This window comes from Scyliorhinus torazame, chromosome 28 (genome assembly GCF_047496885.1).
Source record: "Scyliorhinus torazame isolate Kashiwa2021f chromosome 28, sScyTor2.1, whole genome shotgun sequence".
In the NCBI taxonomy this organism is placed as follows: Eukaryota; Metazoa; Chordata; class Chondrichthyes; order Carcharhiniformes; family Scyliorhinidae; genus Scyliorhinus; species Scyliorhinus torazame.
The window spans coordinates 28,777,535-28,795,075 of NC_092734.1; the positions used below are offsets into that span (position 1 = coordinate 28,777,535).

General features: G+C 45.8%; 1 protein-coding gene across 3 annotated transcripts in view; it reads left to right on the plus strand.

Annotated features, from left to right (window-relative positions):
• antxr1d (ANTXR cell adhesion molecule 1d) overlaps positions 1 to 17,541 on the plus strand; it is a 204,037-nt gene that overhangs the window by 84,453 nt on the left and 102,043 nt on the right. The window contains exon 18 of one of the 3 annotated variants that reach the window (XM_072491757.1): positions 3,178 to 3,349. The exons of the other annotated variants lie outside the window; for them this stretch is intronic. Coding sequence (XP_072347858.1) covers positions 3,178 to 3,246 — 69 coding nt within the window. The 3' untranslated portion in view covers positions 3,247 to 3,349. Of the gene's footprint in view, positions 1 to 3,177; positions 3,350 to 17,541 lie in introns of those variants that run through there. 3 annotated transcript variants of the gene reach the window in all.

A 17,541-nucleotide genomic window follows, 5' to 3' on the forward strand; every position in this document is an offset into this window, starting at 1 on the left:
AAGCTGCATCCAGTTGCAGCCAGTGTTAGACCAGTGTACCTAACATGACACTTGCAACTTATAAAACCAACTTAATAATAACACAATATATTGTTTGTATTTATGAAAGTTCAATTACATGTATCTTTTCCAAGTGTGTGTATGTACGCTCACAGTTGTGTGTATTTGTTTATGTTCATGTGGGCGCGTGAGTGTGTGGACGCGTGAGTGTGCATGGGTTCATGCAGGTGGACATGTATGTGTGTGACACACCTACGCAGTACATATAATTTCCGAAATAGTCCAAAATCTATGATTCAGTAGCAAGATCTGCAAATAACTACAAATAATAACTACCACAAGGCAGTAAAACCTGACTTGATGATGCTTTTGAGAACTGTAGTTTTGCAAATATTTTGTTTTATGAGATAGCATGCGGGTCAGAAGTTATCAATAATATTCAGTGCATGGAGTTTCACTTTGGAATTGTCCATTTGTTCCCTAAATGTTGAACGGTGTTTCCAGATGTGGACAATGCTTGTAATATGTGTTACCAACTATGTGTTACCAACTAATCAGTTCTGGCAACTAGATTGGTTTTCATTGGCAAAGCTACTGAAACAGTTCAACTTCCTGATAATTTATATTATAGGACAATAAGAAATAGGGGCAGGAGTGGGCCACTCAGCCCTTCCAGCCAGCTCCGCCATTTAATACGATCATGGCTGATCTAACACTTCCTGCCTTCTCTCCGTAACCCTTAGTTCCCCTTCTGATTAAAAAGCTATTGATCGTGGCCTTGGAGATGTTCAAGGACTCAGCCGCCACAACTCCCTGGGGTAATGAATTCCAATGATTCACCCCTCTTCGAGAGAAGAAATTCTTTCTCAAATCCAATGCGCACCTCCTTATTCTGCCCTCTGCTCCTACCCTCTCCCAGAAGTGGAAACATCCTCCAATGCTTAACCTGTCTAACCCCCTAAGAATCTTATATGTTTCAATCATATCACCTCTCATTCTTCTGAGCTCCAAGGAGTACAGACCCAACCTGTTTAATCTTTCCTCGTATGGCAGTCCCTCCATACCCGGGATCATCCTGGTAAACCTCTGTACTGCCTCCAATGATAATATATCTTTCCTTAAATAAGGGGACCAAAACTAGACCCAGTATTCTAAATGTGGCCTCACTAGTATCTTGTACAGTACCAGCGACATGTCTTTCCTTTTATACTCCAGCCCCCCTTGAAATAAAAAGCAGCGTTCCATTTACCTTTCCTATTACCTTTTGGACCTGTGTGCTAGCTTTCTGGGCTTTGTGAACAAGGACCCCCAACTTCCTTTGTGTTACAGCTTTCTGCAGTCTCTCTCTATTTAAATAATAATCTGCCTCCTCGTTCTTTTTTCCAAAATAAACAATCTCACATTTTCCCACATTGAATTCCATTTGACAATTTTCTGCCCGCTCACTTAACCTGGTACTATCTCTCTGTACATATTTATATCCTCCTTGCATTCTGTCTCCCTCCCGCCTTTGTATCATCCACGGATTTGGCCACAGTACACTCTTTTCCTTCCTCAAAATCATTAATCTATTATTATGAAGCGCTGTAGTCCCAACACTGATCGCTGTGGCATTCCACTTGCTACTGCCCTCCAACTACTCGCTGCTTCCTTATCTTATATGTGTTGTGTAACATGCACCATCAACATATGACTTATTCATTTGGCATTACTATTTTAGCAAAGTTCTTTAAAAGACCCTATTGAGTGGACTTAGATCCACCATCTTTTTAAAATCAGGTCGGAGAATGGAAGGAATGATGAGAATTATTTTGGCCCCAGTCTGCATTTGCTGCCGGTTCTAATAGCTGATCCTTTCCTGCCCAACCCAAAACCCATGGGCAGTGCCTGGATTTGCAGCCCATTTCCCTCCCATCTCTCTTTTCTACACTCATCCCCAAATCTACTGGATGAACCATGGCAGTGGGGCCAGTCTGTGGTGAGAATGAGCCTACAAAGGGCAAATTGAGAGCGAGGTCTTAGAATAGATCATTTCACCTTCTGATAGCTTGCCTACTGAGGGACCAGCCTTGGCTACAGCACTCAGTCAATCAGTTGATCTAGTCTTCAGGGCACTTTAATGCTGCTTCGTACCTCTAGCTGCTACAGCAGTGGTCCCATTGCAGCACTGCTGTGATTTTTCTGGCAAGTTGTACGTGTACGTCTGTCCTGAATGTCTAACGTCCCAAACCAGTGGGCTGAGTCGTGATGGGTCAGGTCAGAAGTCTTTTAGAAGGACGATCAAGAAATCCAACTCTCCCCTGCTCTTTATCACAATGGTGCCCTGCGATCTTTTACATTTAAAAAGGTTTCAGTTAATCAGCTCATCTGAAAGGTGGAACCTTCCACAGTTCCACAGTGCAACACTCCCTCAGCTCTGCACTGGAGTTTCAGTCGAGATTATTATGCTCATGCCCAGGAGTAGGACTGGAGCGCATTACCTTCTGACTCCAATGCAAAAGTGCTACCAACTGAGCCAACAGTTAAAACCAACACGTTTCCCATATGCGTTATTGGTCAAATCCTCAAATGGCCAATTAGTTGTGCATTATGTCGGGAGTAACTGCACACTGCTGGTTAATAGATTCAGTTGTTATAATTATATGCAGCACAGATCTTCTAATTTGACAGTGAATGTTAATCAAGGAAGCTAAAATCAGTGCATTGCTAATGATTAGACACATAGCACGCCTTACGAGGAAGGCGTCACTCACTTTGGAAGAAATTGGTTTCCAATTTCAGTCAGCTGTTACATAATGTATGGGCCTGTTCCTTCCTCTTACAAGTATAGCCCTATTGAGCTTTCTGAATAGGCGGTATCGTCCAGCTGTATTCTGCAACGTACATCCTGTCTCTCACACAAATTCGAGTTAACAAGCCCACGTCTTCCTTTTGCCAAGTTCTCATAATGAATACATTAGAGATTCTGTTTGGGCCAAACCTCCTTAAAGATTCACAAGACCAGCATTGAAGGGGGAAATGGTTTAAATTAAACCAAAACACTCTTAGACGGTCAAAGAATAGTGTAGCATGCATAAAATAAAAACAGCTGCAAAAAAAAAGTGAATATCTGTTGGTTTAAGAAAAAAATCTCCCAGCTGCACGATTATGTATATGCTTTGATTTTCTTCAAAACAGCGCCATGGCAGTCAACCAATATTTATACAGAGTGGGAAGCAAGTAATCGGGATCACGACATGTGTTTGAAATAATACATGATGTCGGTGATTCAAAATATAAATCCTCAAAAGATTGGTAACGGACCCATTTTCGTCCACGAAACAAGTGATGGAGCAATCATGACACCCTGAGTGTATGATGTGGTCCTGCCAGTATTTTAACACCACATTGAAAGTAAGCAATGATTAATTGTCAAATTATTCTCGCACGTCCCCGGTGAGCCGCTCCAGGGGGAACAGCGCAAGAAAAAAGAGACAACTTCTCTGTTTTGTTGGCGGCAAGTTTCAAAGAAATGTTTCCAGCAGTATTCCGGCAAGGAAAAAGACTTCTGAAACAATTGTCGTGCTAGCAGGATGTGTGACCACAGCATTAGCAGCTCACATGTGTTTTCAATCTGTGAACAAATGCTAGCGGCATGATTAGTATTTTAAAACCAGGTCCAGCAAGCTGGAAAAACAAGTTCGTTTTTTTTTTGTTCATTTGGGGAGTCTTTATTTGTCACCGATTGAATGATAAAAACCGTTGTGCAGTTTCAATAAAATTGCAGGTGTCGTCAGCCTTATCAGCTGCACTTTCGAATCGATCGGCTACAAAGACTGATCTCAGCTGTTGTTAACAATAAAGCTCGCGTGGCTTGAACTAGCAATCTTTTCAGTTCTTGGAGTGGCTGGTAGATACGGGGCAGGATATAGAACATAGAACATAGAACAATACAGCGCAGTACAGGCCCTTCGGCCCACGATGTTGCACCGAAACAAAAGCCATCTAACCTACACTATGCCATTATCATCCATATGTTTATCCAATAAACTTTTAAATGCCCTCAATGTTGGCGAGTTCACTACTGTAGCAGGTAGGGCATTCCACGGCCTCACTACTCTTTGCGTAAAGAACCTACCTCTGACCTCTGTCCTATATCTATTACCCCTCAGTTTAAAGTTATGTCCCCTCGTGCCAGCCATATCCATCCGCGGGAGAAGGCTCTCACTGTCCACCCTATCCAACCCCCTGATCATTTTGTATGCCTCTATTAAGTCTCCTCTTAACCTTCTTCTCTCCAACGAAAACAACCTCAAGTCCGTCAGCCTTTCCTCATAAGATTTTCCCTCCATACCAGGCAACATCCTTGTAAATATCCTCTGCATCCGCTCCACAGCCTCCACGTCCTTCCTATAATGCGGTGACCAGAACTGTACGCAATACTCGAAATGCGGCCGGACCAGAGTTCTGTACAGCTGCAACATGACCTCCCGACTCCGGAACTCAATCCCTCTACCAATAAAGGCCAACACTCCATAGGCCTTCTTCACAACCCTATCAACCTGGGTGGCAACTTTCAGGGATCTATGTACATGGACACCTAGATCCCTCTGCTCATCCACACTTTCAAGAACTTTACCATTAGCCAAATATTCCGCATTCCTGTTATTCCTTCCAAAGTGAATCACCTCACACTTCTCTACATTAAACTCCATTTGCCACCTCTCAGCCCAGCTCTGCAGCTTATCTATATCCCTCTGTAACCTGCTACATCCTTCCACACTATCGACAACACCACCGACTTTAGTATCGTCTGCAAATTTACTCACCCACCCTTCTGCGCCTTCCTCTAGGTCATTGATAAAAATGACAAACAGCAACGGCCCCAGAACAGATCCTTGTGGTACTCCACTTGTGACTGTACTCCATTCTGAACATTTCCCATCAACCACCACCCTCTGTCTTCTTTCAGCTAGCCAATTTCTGATCCACATCTCTAAATCACCCTCAATCCCCAGCCTCCGTATTTTTTGCAATAGCCTACCGTGGGGAACCTTATCAAACGCTTTGCTGAAATCCATATACACCACATCAACTGTTCTACCCTCGTCTACCTGTTCAGTCACCTTCTCAAAGAACTCAATAAGGTTTGTGAGGCATGACCTACCCTTCACAAAGCCATGCTGACTATCCCTGATCATATTATCCCTATCTAAATGATTATAAATCTTGTCCCTTATAATCCCCTCCAAGACTTTACCCACTACAGACGTGAGGCTCACCGGTCTATAGTTGCCGGGGTTGTCTCTGCTCCCCTTTTTGAACAAAGGGACCACATTTGCTGTCCTCCAGTCCTCTGGCACTATTCCTGTAGCCAATGATGACATAAAAATCAAAGCCAAAGGTCCAGCAATCTCTTCCCTGGCCTCCCATAGAATCCTAGGATAAATCCCATCAGGTCCCGGGGACTTATCTATTTTCAGCCTGTCCAGAATTGCCAACACCTCTTCCCTACGTACCTCAATGCCATCTATTCTATTAGCCTGGGGCTCAGCATTCTCCTCCACAACATTATCTTTTTCCTGAGTGAATACTGACGAAAAAATATTCATTTAGTATCTCGCCTATCTCTTCAGACTCCACACACAATTTCCCATCCCTGTCCTTGACTGGTCCTACTCTTTCCCTAGTCATTCGCTTATTCCTGACATACCTATAGAAAGCTTTTGGGTTTTCCTTGATCCTTCCTGCCAAATACTTCTCATGTCCCCTCCTTGCTCGTCTTAGCTCTCTCTTTAGATCCTTCCTCGCTACCTTGTAACTATCCATCGCCCCAACCGAAACTTCACACTTCATTTTCACATAGGCCTTCTTCTTCCTCTTAACAAGAGATTCCACTTCCTTGGTAAACCACGGTTCCCTCGCTCGACGCCTTCCTCCCTGTCTGACCGGTACATACTTATCAAGAACACGCAGTAGCTGATCGTTGAACAAGCCCCACTTATCCAGTGTGCCCAACACTTGCAGCCTACTTCTCCACCTTATCCCCCCCAAGTCACGTCTAATGGCATCATAATTGCCCTTCCCCCAGCTATAACTCTTGCCCTGCGGTGTATACTTATCCCTTTCCATCATTAACGTAAACGTCACCGAATTGTGGTCACTGTCCCCAAAGTGCTCTCCTACCTCCAAATCCAACACCTGGCCTGGTTCATTACCTAAAACCAAATCCAACGTGGCCTCGCCTCTTGTTGGCCTGTCAACATATTGTTTCAGGAAACCCTCCTGCACACACTGTACAAAAAACGACCCATCTATTGTACTCGAACTATATCTTTTCCAGTCAATATTTGGAAAGTTAAAGTCTCCCATAATAACTACCCTGTTACTTTCGCTCATATCCAGAATCATCTTCGCCATCCTTTCCTCTACATCCCTAGAACTATTAGGAGGCCTATAAAAAACTCCCAACAGGGTGACCTCTCCTTTCCTGTTTCTAACTTCAGCCCATACTACCTCGGAAGAAGAGTCCCCATCTAGCATCCTCTCCGCCACCGTAATACTGCTCTTGACTAGCAGCGCCACACCTCCCCCTCTTTTGCCTCCTTCTCTGAGCTTACTAAAACACCTAAACCCCGGAACCTGCAACATCCATTCCTGTCCCTGCTCTATCCATGTCTCCGAAATGGCCACAACATCGAAGTCCCAGGTACCAACCCACGCTGCCAGTTCCCCTACCTTGTTTCGTATACTCCTGGCATTGAAGTAGACACACTTCAAACCACCTACCTGAACGCTGGCCCCCTCCTGCGACGTCAAATCTGTGCTCCTGACCTCTATACTCTCATTCTCCCTTACCCTAAAACTACAATCCAGGTTCCCATGCCCCTGCTGCATTAGTTTAAACCCCCCCAAAGAGCACGAACAAATCTCCCCCCCAGGATATTTGTGCCCCTCAGGTTCAGATGTAGACCATCCTGTCTGTAGAGGTCCCACCTTCCCCAGAAAGAGCCCCAGTTATCCAAAAATCTGAAACCCTCCCGCCTGCACCATCCCAGTAGCCACGTGTTTAAATGCTCTCTCTCCCTATTCCTCATCTCACTATCACGTGGCACGGGCAACAACCCAGAGATAACAACTCTGTTTGTTCTCGTTCTGAGCTTCCATCCTAGCTCCCTGAAAGCCTGCCTGACATCCTTGTCCCCTTTCCTACCTATGTCGTTGGTGCCAATGCCAATGCCAATGCCAATATGACATTCATGTTTCCTCGAGCTGTTTTGGGATTTGGATAATGCTGACATGGCGCACTTAAGACCATCCTTAGCTGTTCTGAGGAGGCGGTAACAGAACCCATTGAACCCATATACTCTTTGTGGTTCTTCCACAGTGGTGTTAGGCAGGGAATTCTAGGATCGTTCCTAGCGATGATGAAGGAACACTGATACATGCCCAAATCCAGCTGGTGTAAGACTTTGGGATTGGGGGGGGGGTGGAAAACCTGCGATGGCAGTCCCCATGCACTTGTCTTTCACAAACTTTGAGATTGTGGGTCTATGGGGTGAAAATAAGCTTGGTGAATTATCACAGTACATCCTGTAGATAATACATGCTGTAGCCACAATGCTCTGGTGATGGATGAAGTGAGCATTGAACCCAATGGCAGAGATGCAGTCAAGGGGACTGTGTTATCCTAGGTGGCATCAGTTTCCTAAATGTTACTGTGGTTGCACACCCAGGTCAGTGGCGAGTTATCCACCTTACACGAGCCACATAATTGATGGCAAGATTCTGAGGGGTCTGGAGGTGAACCCCACACCATCAACTGTCCAGCCTGCCACGGTGATGATATGGTGCGTACAGTTCAACCTCTGGTAAAATGAGATTCCCACAATGTTAAGAGACAGATAAACCATGACTTACTTAGCCTTGGTACTGTTAAACTTGCCAAAAGTCGCAAACTATTGCTGGCAAATGGTGGTTGTAGCCAATGGATTTCAGAATCCAACCAGGAATGATGGCAATCAGCATAGCGGCAGCAACGCTGGAGGATGCACTGAGGCTGGACAAGCACGAGCTGCTCTGGTATCACCCTGCAGCAGCAAAACTTGGCCCAGAGGAACAGTAGCCAGCCTGTGAGGATGGAGATCTGGCCAACAGGCTGAAGTGGAAGTGGGAAGGGGGCGTCACATTAGGCCTCATGTGTATCGGCAGTGCCTGTAATTCAAGGACCTGCTGGACTGGGCATGCTCTCTAAGACGGCAGCTGAGCAGGGGGACCATAAGGCATATCTGCATGATTAAGCTGCACCTGGAACCGTGGGGGTATGGGGGAGAACACCCGCTCCCGGTGGCCGTCAAGGTAACTGTCGCCCTGAACATTTTTGCCACTTGGTCCTTCCAGGCTGCGATTGGGTACCTTTCTGGGATCTCACAGACCTCAATGCATAGGTGCATTTGTGCCGACATGGAGGCCCTGTGTGCCCGCTCAGCACAATATATCAGCTTCAATGTTGAGCGAGCCCACCAGGATGCCCAGGCAGCAGGATCGCCGTCATCACCAGGATCTCGCAGGTTCAGGGAGTGATCCTCGGGGTGCATGTTCCCCAATGAGCACCGGCACATGAGGGGGTGGTCTTCACAAACCTAAAGAGGTTCCACTCCATGAACGTGCAGCTGGTGTGTGACCACGCGATTCACATCATGCACGTTTGCGCCCAATACCTGCCCAGTGTGCATGACACCTTCATCCTGGCACACTCGGTAGTTCCTGACACTCTTCCGTGTCTGTTCCCTGCTGTCCATTGGCTCTGCATCTGCATCTCCAGCATCAATGGGACCGCTGTTTCCAGAAACCCGAGACCCGATGTACCGCTGCAAGTGGGTGGTGCGCACCAGATAGTGCCCCAGGAGCCTCTTCACTAACGAGCCCAACCGTAGTGAGTGTCTCTGGGATAGTCGAGGGTGTTGGCGACAGTTCTGATGGAACATCAGTGTCGTCCCCAGGCTGGTGTTCCAGGGTATCACAGGTTGATAATTGGGGCTCGCGTCGCTGTCTGTTCCTGCCTCCTTGCTGGACATGTCCTGGGGTTGTGGCTGGGGGTGGGGGACACCAGAAGGGTCAGCCTCGCCACCAAGTGATCCTGCAAGACAAGACATGGCACATGGTTGGGTTGCGGGTGGGGGTGGTTTGGGAAAGGTGTCGTGGTGAGGTTGGTGTGGGGGTTGTGCAACATGTGCGATAGGGACACTGCAACTCAAGGGGGCCACATTGTTCTCCGATGCCAACCTCCACCTCGGTGACGGCCGTCTTCCCGAGCCCGCTGGCCAGGTCCAGTGCCCGCCGCTCCACGGCGGTGAGGGGCCGTAGGTCCAGCAGTCCCTTCCTGTCTTCTCACTCTTCCTGCGGTGGCCTTTATGAACAGTGCACAAGGCCATGCCGGGTGGTATGGGTGTTGGCATGTGCTGCAGGGTGGGATGCGAGCAGACTTGCCGGCGGGTGGGGTTCGGTTGCTCTTGGGGGGTGGGTGTATGGGACAAGAGGTTGGTGCCAGGAGAATGATGCCGGCTACTAACCCTGGCTGCCCTGTGCAGCTTTTTCCGGCATTGCTGGCCGGTCCTGGCGGTGGGGCCAATAGCGCTCACGACCTCTGGCATGTACGCCCAGGCCCAGTGTACGGCAGTGGGTGGCAGCCTCCTTCCCACCCCGGGGAACAGGGTGCCCCTCCTCTACCCCATGGCGTCCAGCAGGGTCTCGAGCTCCATACCTGGGTGCCGGGCTGCCATTTTGCTGGCTGTAATGAATATGTGTGTGTGTGTGGAGAGTGGAGTGCTGATATGCAGCTCCAGCTTGTCAGCCTCTCGTGTGCCAATCCTGACCCCGCCAAATCGGACACTGTTTTTCATTGGAATTGCTCTAGTTCCACGTGGCACCGGTGCGGCTAGCCCATTGACGGATCCTGAATTGCTCCAGGTCTGGCACTGCTTCCGTGGCCGTAGAACACCATCGATTCAGTCCCGACATCAGCACTTAATCTCTGAATGGGAGAATCCAGCCCATTGTGTTTTGAGAGATATTGGGCTGGATTCTCCCATCTCCCAGCCGGGTGTTTCTCGACGGCGCGCCATTCGCTGGCGGTGGGATTCTCTCTTCCCACCACTTGTCAATGGGATTTCCCATCGAAGCCACCTCACACCGTCGGCAAATCCGCAGGCGGGGGTGAGCTGCCAGCGGGAAACGAGAATGCCAGCGGTCGGAGAATTCCAACCATGGACCTTTCTTTGTCGGAAGATGTCCGAGAAGTGATCCCTTTGAGAGATATGAGACAGTAAACTGTACGGATAAACCTTTAACTCAAGCTTTAAATTTGATTAGAAGAAAAGAACAGCTTCAAACTGGGGCTGGTTTAGCACACTGGGCTAAATCGCTGGCTTTTAAAGCAGGCCAAGGCTGGCCAGCAGCACGGTTCAATTCCCGTACCAGCCTCCCCGAACAGGCGCCGGAATGTGGCGACTAGGGGCTTTTCACAGTAACTTCATTTGAAGCCTACTTGTGACAATAAGCGATTTTCATTTAATTCCATAAAAGGCAAATTTTATCACAAAGCTCGTCACACAAAAGTGATCAGCCTCTAAAGAGAGTAATGGAAGTAAAAACCAATTGGATGTTGCAATGAGCGACATTCAGAACCATTCTGGATGCACAAACTAAAATAAGCCAAATTAACTTTCACATTTGTAATTATTGTACGATTTTATGATTTAAAATATTTCCCGTAAAAACCTCACTTTAACTGTCTGACTGATGATAGGCATTTCTTTAAATATTAAGAATCGTATCTTACAATGCCTGTGGTTAGATTTGGGGCAATTACAAAAACTGAAATGATGCAAAATTAAACAAGATAGTGACCAGTCAGCGATCAACAAAATGAAGATAACAAGACAAATCATTGTTACCGGTTTTGATCTACAATAAAACACATTGATGTGTTTTAGTTAGCATATTCTCTGCAGGAATGTTTTTATTGTGGAATGTGGCGTAAACAACAGCAGGGCAAAATTGACACTGTTTCGAAGAGATTGCCATGGAGGTGAACACTAAGCATGGATTACAGAGTTCTTAGAACAGCTGAATGAAATGGCTTCGTGCATTGTTACCAGACGTTGCTTTGTGATGCAGCGAGAGGTAATTTACAATACAAGTCAGCATCTAGGTGGTCCAGTGAAATGAATACTTCAATAGAAGGACCTAAAAAGGACATGAGGTCATGCACAAGATGATAATCAGGCGTTGGCATTCAGGCGTGATGTCCTTAGGCAAGGACTAAACAAATTGCTGTGATTGATTGGGCTTAAGTCAGGGTGAGGGTAACGCTTGCTGCCTCGCCACTTGGGCAGAGAAAAGGCAATTTGGTGAACAGTCCGGCCAACAGCCAAACACAAGGACGAACATATGGGAGCGAGCAGAATGGTGCAGCATGAATACTGCACAGATGTGAGTGGAGGTAAGGGAGTCGTTCCATATGGTGCCTTACTGGTCCTTTGGTTGGTCATGAATGGCAACAAGCTCTGGTTCAAGACAGCAGAGAGATTTACTGTCAGGACTAATGATGGGAGCACGGAGAGCAGAATGTCGGCAGACTGAAAGCTGCTTCTTAGGGGCGACAGGCTGAGTCACTAAATGCAAACTGGGAAACGGACAGCTGTCACGGCTAGGATCATTAGTCTAGTCTTCAACAATGCATCTCTGACACCTTGCTTTAAAGATTTAATGCATACCAGACTGCAAGAGAACAATATGCCAGGGGTATTGCATTAGCGTAATTATTACCCGTCATACCTCATTAATCTGTTTACTAAATCATTGTGGGGGAGGGGTGGTGATCATTTGGCTGATTTGATTGTCATTGAAATTAAACGTGGAAAAATTAACCACAAAACACGAATATACATTCGTACACCTTCATCCGCAAGCCCAGGGAAACATTTTTAACAAGCAGTTGTGATTTTAAAAAAGAAAAATTGTCCTCCATGCCTACAAGAAACAGCGTGTTGTTCACGTAATATAGTGTCACGATTTCTCATTATCTTAGTTGGTTATGAGTCATGATAATCATTTAAAATCTATTCCTGCCAGGATTCACAAATTGTATTATCCTGTCCTTTGTGCAGTTCGGCTCACTACATTTATATGAATGTATTCACATTAGAAATGAGTAATGAAAAGTGGCTATTTAGTGCTTGGAGCATCTGCAACAGAAGTATTTTTAAAATATTGTAGCAAATGATTAAAATTAAATTGTCCTGGAAATAATGTCTGTTTGCATATCAGCATTTGTTAGATTAAGATTTCCATCTGTGTAACATTAATGATGATACCCTCAAAGTCCATTGACAAACGCACTTGAGACTTGAAGATAATTTTTGTACTTAGAAATATTGCGTATTTTTGATCGAATCATCTTACACAAGTAGCAATCTGGTATTAAAAAGTCAAATTCATTGTGTTACACCAGGATAGATTAGTTTGTGGGATGTTTATCAAAAGCATTGCTGAATACACCGTCTTCCCAAGCATAGGTTAATCTGATATATTCCATTTCGTACCCAAATGTGGCTACCTTCTTTATGTTTGTCAGCAGCTGGATTTCAAACCATTGTTGAGCAACAGAACGCGGATCTCGTGCTGACGAAGCATTCATAGCATGCTTCCCATTCAGCCCGTCCAATTAGAAAATTACAAGGAGACTGCAAACCGCTGATCACTTAAATCATTAACTCAATTATGTACCTTCCAGGCAAGTTGAGAACTGACTTCTTGTCGAAAGAGAGTTTGTCAGGCGGATAAGCTCTATCTGCTGGAACAAACATTATCATGCTACTATCTCTTAAGAATTCAACTTGAAAATATTTTTTAAATGAGTTATTCTCAAGATTTTAATGAATGAAAGCAACAATTCCTGCAGATTAAACACCGTAGGAAAATTATGGCCTAAAAGCAAACATGAAAATCATACAGCGTGACACAGCTGATGATTATAGTGATCCAAGGGGCTGTTTAGCACAGGGCTAAATCACTGGCTTTGAAAGCAGACCAAGGCAGGCCAGCAGCACGGTTCAATGCCCGTAACAGCCTCCCGGAACAGGTGCCGGAATGTGGCAACTAGGGGCTTTTCACAGTAACTTCATTTGAAGCCTACTTGTGACAATAAGCGATTTTCATTTCATTTTTTCATTTCATTTTCAACGTAAAACAGAATAGAAAGTGTACTGTTCACATTCTAACATTTAACAAAGAAGCATCTCACTTTCAATACAGTCATTTGGGACATGATTGACAAATGGTGTGAGCTATATTTACACACAAACACAGTAAGTGGTAATGTAATCATTTTGTAGTTTTCTGAAATGTTTCACTAATTCAGAAGACTTAAGCGTAGACATGACGTAACTTGCTTTTAGTACAGAAGCAACAAAACTGTTGATCGTAGTTAAAACAGAAGGCATTCCTTTCCCCCACTTGCAGAGACCTAAGAGTGTGCCAAACAAAGAAGGGAATCTTTTCTGTCACAATATGGCTCGTGGCCTTTAAACTCTCCATCTGCTTGTCTGACAAGTAATCAAAGCGCGTGGCAGGGACTGGCAGCACATTGACGGCCCTTCTCAATTTAACTGGAGTGAGAGTAATTTGAACAGATTCACGGTTTCTTATTTGATTGTATACCAGTGATGGGTTAGCGATGATTTTTTTTTTTACCGCCGAGTATTTTTGTGTTTGATTAACATAGCATGAAATGAGCACAGGCACTTTGGGACCATGGTTATATTCTTTAATCAGGGGATTGCCCAAAGGAACATTTAACGTGTTACACAGCTATTTTTTTTACTGCTGTTTTAATTTAAATATAAACACTGTGAGGTGCAATTGTTTGAAATGAAACTCTTGCTCAGAGACTCTGAGCTACCTATGTACCCGGATGTAAATGGTTACACTTCCGTTCTGAATGGAAGGGTTCACATTATAATCCGCTTCATTTGGGAGTTTGACTGAAATTTCTTGCATATGCTATGATATCGGAACAAAATTGTGTTTCCTGTTAATACACACTGGGCGGAACTCTCCGAAGGAAGTTCTACGGGTGGGCCGGGATTCTCCAACCTCGCCTCTGCGACTGTGATCCTCTGGGCCCGCTGCAGTGAATGAAGTTTCGGCTGAGTGCCAAATTCCCCATTCTCGCTGGTGGCGGGGCAAACGAGGTCGGAGAATCACGGAGGTGGTCACCGGTGGGAAAGGAGGTGCGATCCCCGCTGCGTAGTTGGGCACGATCCAGATCGCAATCCACCCACACATAGAAATTTCTTTTTGGTGGTGGTGGGGGGGTTCATCAGCACAGAGAGGCGGGGCCTAAATACACCGGAAAGCCCGGCTTCAGAGTCTGATCTCAAAGTGGCAATAAAGAAGGCCCCCCTCCCCCTAACCATCCTTACCGGCATCAACCCCCCCTCTCACTGCTTCCACCACTACCTTTCCCCCCACAAGGATCGGGGCCCTCCCAATGAGTCTCCCTTCAGACCTACAAAACCCTTCCCGCCAGCATCAGGTTCCCCTCCACCCCTCCCATTAAGTGATCAATAAATACTCCACTGTGGTGTGGCCAAATATCCCCCCCCCCCCCCCCCCCCCCCCCCCCCCCCCCGCATGCTCCCCCTTACAGGCCCTGACCCTTGGCAACGCCAACTTGGTATGTCCATTGCACTGCCCTGCCATGTCCCCAACTACCTGGGGGCTCCAATATCTTCCGAGCCCCCCCCCCCCGGTGTGGTCATCACATCTGGTCTCTGGTGGTGGAGACCAGACGCGATTCCCGCTGGCCTCACGCTGTGCCGGTCGTTGGGGGGGGCTACCAGAAGCCGGGGTATTTCCCTTTTAAACTGACCCAGCATATTTAAATGCTGATTTAAATATGCGAAAGAATCAGATTATGTCAGCTGTAGCAGTCCCAGGAATGTCACTCTCTGTTTGGCACCCAGTGCAAACCCTGTTACTCTCCCGGCAATGCTACTGGAAAATCTAAATTGCCCTTTAATTGGAAAAAAAATTGGGAACTCTAAATTTATTTTTAAAAATAGATAAAGAGCGAATACTAAAAATGTCATGACTCATTTTTTTCTTTTTCCAAATGCGGACTGACCTATTTCCAACATTTCCATTTCCATTTTGCACTATGTAATGTAAGTAACAATTAATAACAAATAGCAAGCTCAAGTACATACTCATATACAACTAAATTAGCAGTGTTGTGGCATTGCGTCATTACCCCTGTTGATTGTAATGTAACAAAATCCTAGCAGATCAAACCCCACAAGCAATAAATGATTATTAGGTTAATGCAGGGTGAGCCAGGAACAGTCACTGAGCAGACCGAAAAAGACATCTGAATAAATTCTAAGTTCGAGACAAATATCAGGCTGTTGAGTACCAAACGAAGCGGTCATTCAGGCAAATGGAATGTATTTGACTTTGAAGTTATGGTATTTGCTGCCAAATATTTTATTTGTGCGGGAAGTATGTAAACAAGCAACTAATGCATTTGGTGTACGAGGTAGCAAAGACTCTGGGGAGCAGAATCAGATCTTCAAAGCAGATTAAGATGATTTTTTCTTTGCTGACCTTTTCTCCAGTGTTTGGACAACTTGTTGGACAAGTTCATCGTGTGCGTGTGTGTGTGGCCAACCAGTCAGTACTCCGTTCTCTTATAGTATCGATCTGTTGTTTCCCCTGACATTGGTATTCTTTTTTTAGAAATCTAGAGTACCCAATTATTTATTTTGTTTCCAATTAAGGGGCAATTTAGCATGGCCAATCCACCTAACCTGTGCATCTTTGGGTTGTGGGAGTGACATCCACACAGACAAGGGGAGCATGTGCAAACTCCACACAGACAGTGATCCAGTGCCGGGATTCGAACCCAGGTCCTTAGTGCCGTAGTCCCAGTGCTAACCACTGCGCCACATGCCGCCCCCGACATTGGTATTCCTGCGGACTGTTGCGGAGTATAATACAAAAAACTTCGGCAAAAAAGTCTCTCTTCAGCAATATTCAACTTTGTTAATTAGCTACAGACAGATGCAAGAGATTATTTTCAAACTGGTGTATCACTCAATAGAGTATTAATGTTTCTTCCGAGGAAATCGTTGGAATGGGTGTAGTGTAAAGAAACATATGCACTGTTACTAGCCCAATATTCCTGAATGCAGAATACATCATGGCATATTCACACACTACAGGCGTGAACGTGTTCGACGTTCATTGTAGTAAAATGGCATGTACATTACAATTTGCTACTGAGTAAAATTCAACAAACTTCACACCCAAGTTGCATACTACCAATGAAAAGCATTTTTGCTGGCACAGTTTAATTCAGCCTTTAGCACACTGCCTCTGCCCGAGAAACTCTCCTCCAGGAGAGGAAACATATTTGAACATTTTGCGCAGAGTAGGTAATCATTACTTGCAGGTGGTGAGGTTGACTATTGTGTACTGGCTGAAATTTGTCAGCTCCAGTCATAGAATCATTGAATTTACAGTGCGCAAGGAGGCCATTCGGCCCATAGAGTCTGCAACGGCCCTTGGAAAGAGCACCCTACCCAAGCCCACACCTCCACCCTATCCCCACACTTCCACTCTATCCCCACCCCTTCACCCTATCTCTATCACCCCAACTAACCTTTTTTGGACACTAAGGGCAATTTTAGCTTGGCCAATCCACCTAACCTGCACATCTTTGGACTGTGGAAGGAAACCGGAGCACCCGGAGGAAACCCACGCAGACACGGGGAGAACATGCAGACTCCGCACAGACAGCGACCCAAGCAGGGAATCGAACCTGGGACTCTGGAGCTGTGAAGCAACTGTGCTTACCACTGTGCTACCGTGCCGCCCAGTCAGGTCATGGATGTTGAGATCTTCCTGATCTCCATGCTCAGTACCAAACTAGGAAGAGCATTTACCCATTAGATTAGAAGGAAAGAATTTTGGAGATGATTTTGCATATGAAGATACAAACTAGGAGCAGGAGTAGGCCACTCGGCCCCTCGAGCCTTCTCTGCTATTCAATATGATCATGGCTGATTTGATAACCTCAACACCACCATCCTACGTGTGCCTCATACCTTTTGACTCGCTTGTTAGTCAGTAATCAATCTACCCATGCAGTAAAACTATTCAATAACTCTGCTTCCACCACTCCCTGGGGAAGAGAGTGCCAAAGATTCACGATCCTCTGAGAGAAAAGATTTCTCCTCATCTCTGCCTTAAGTGGAGAACCCCTATTTTTAAACGGTGCCTTATGGTTCTGGTCTCTCCCACAAAGGGAAACGCCCACTCAACATCCATCCTGCCAAGTCCCTTCAGGATCTCGTATGTTTGAATAAGGTCTCCTCCCATTCTTCTAAACTCCAGTGGATACAGGTCCAGCCTGTCTAACCATTCCTCTTCACCCTGTCATCCCAGGAATCAATCGCGTGAACCATCTCTGAACTATATCTAATGTATATCCTTTTT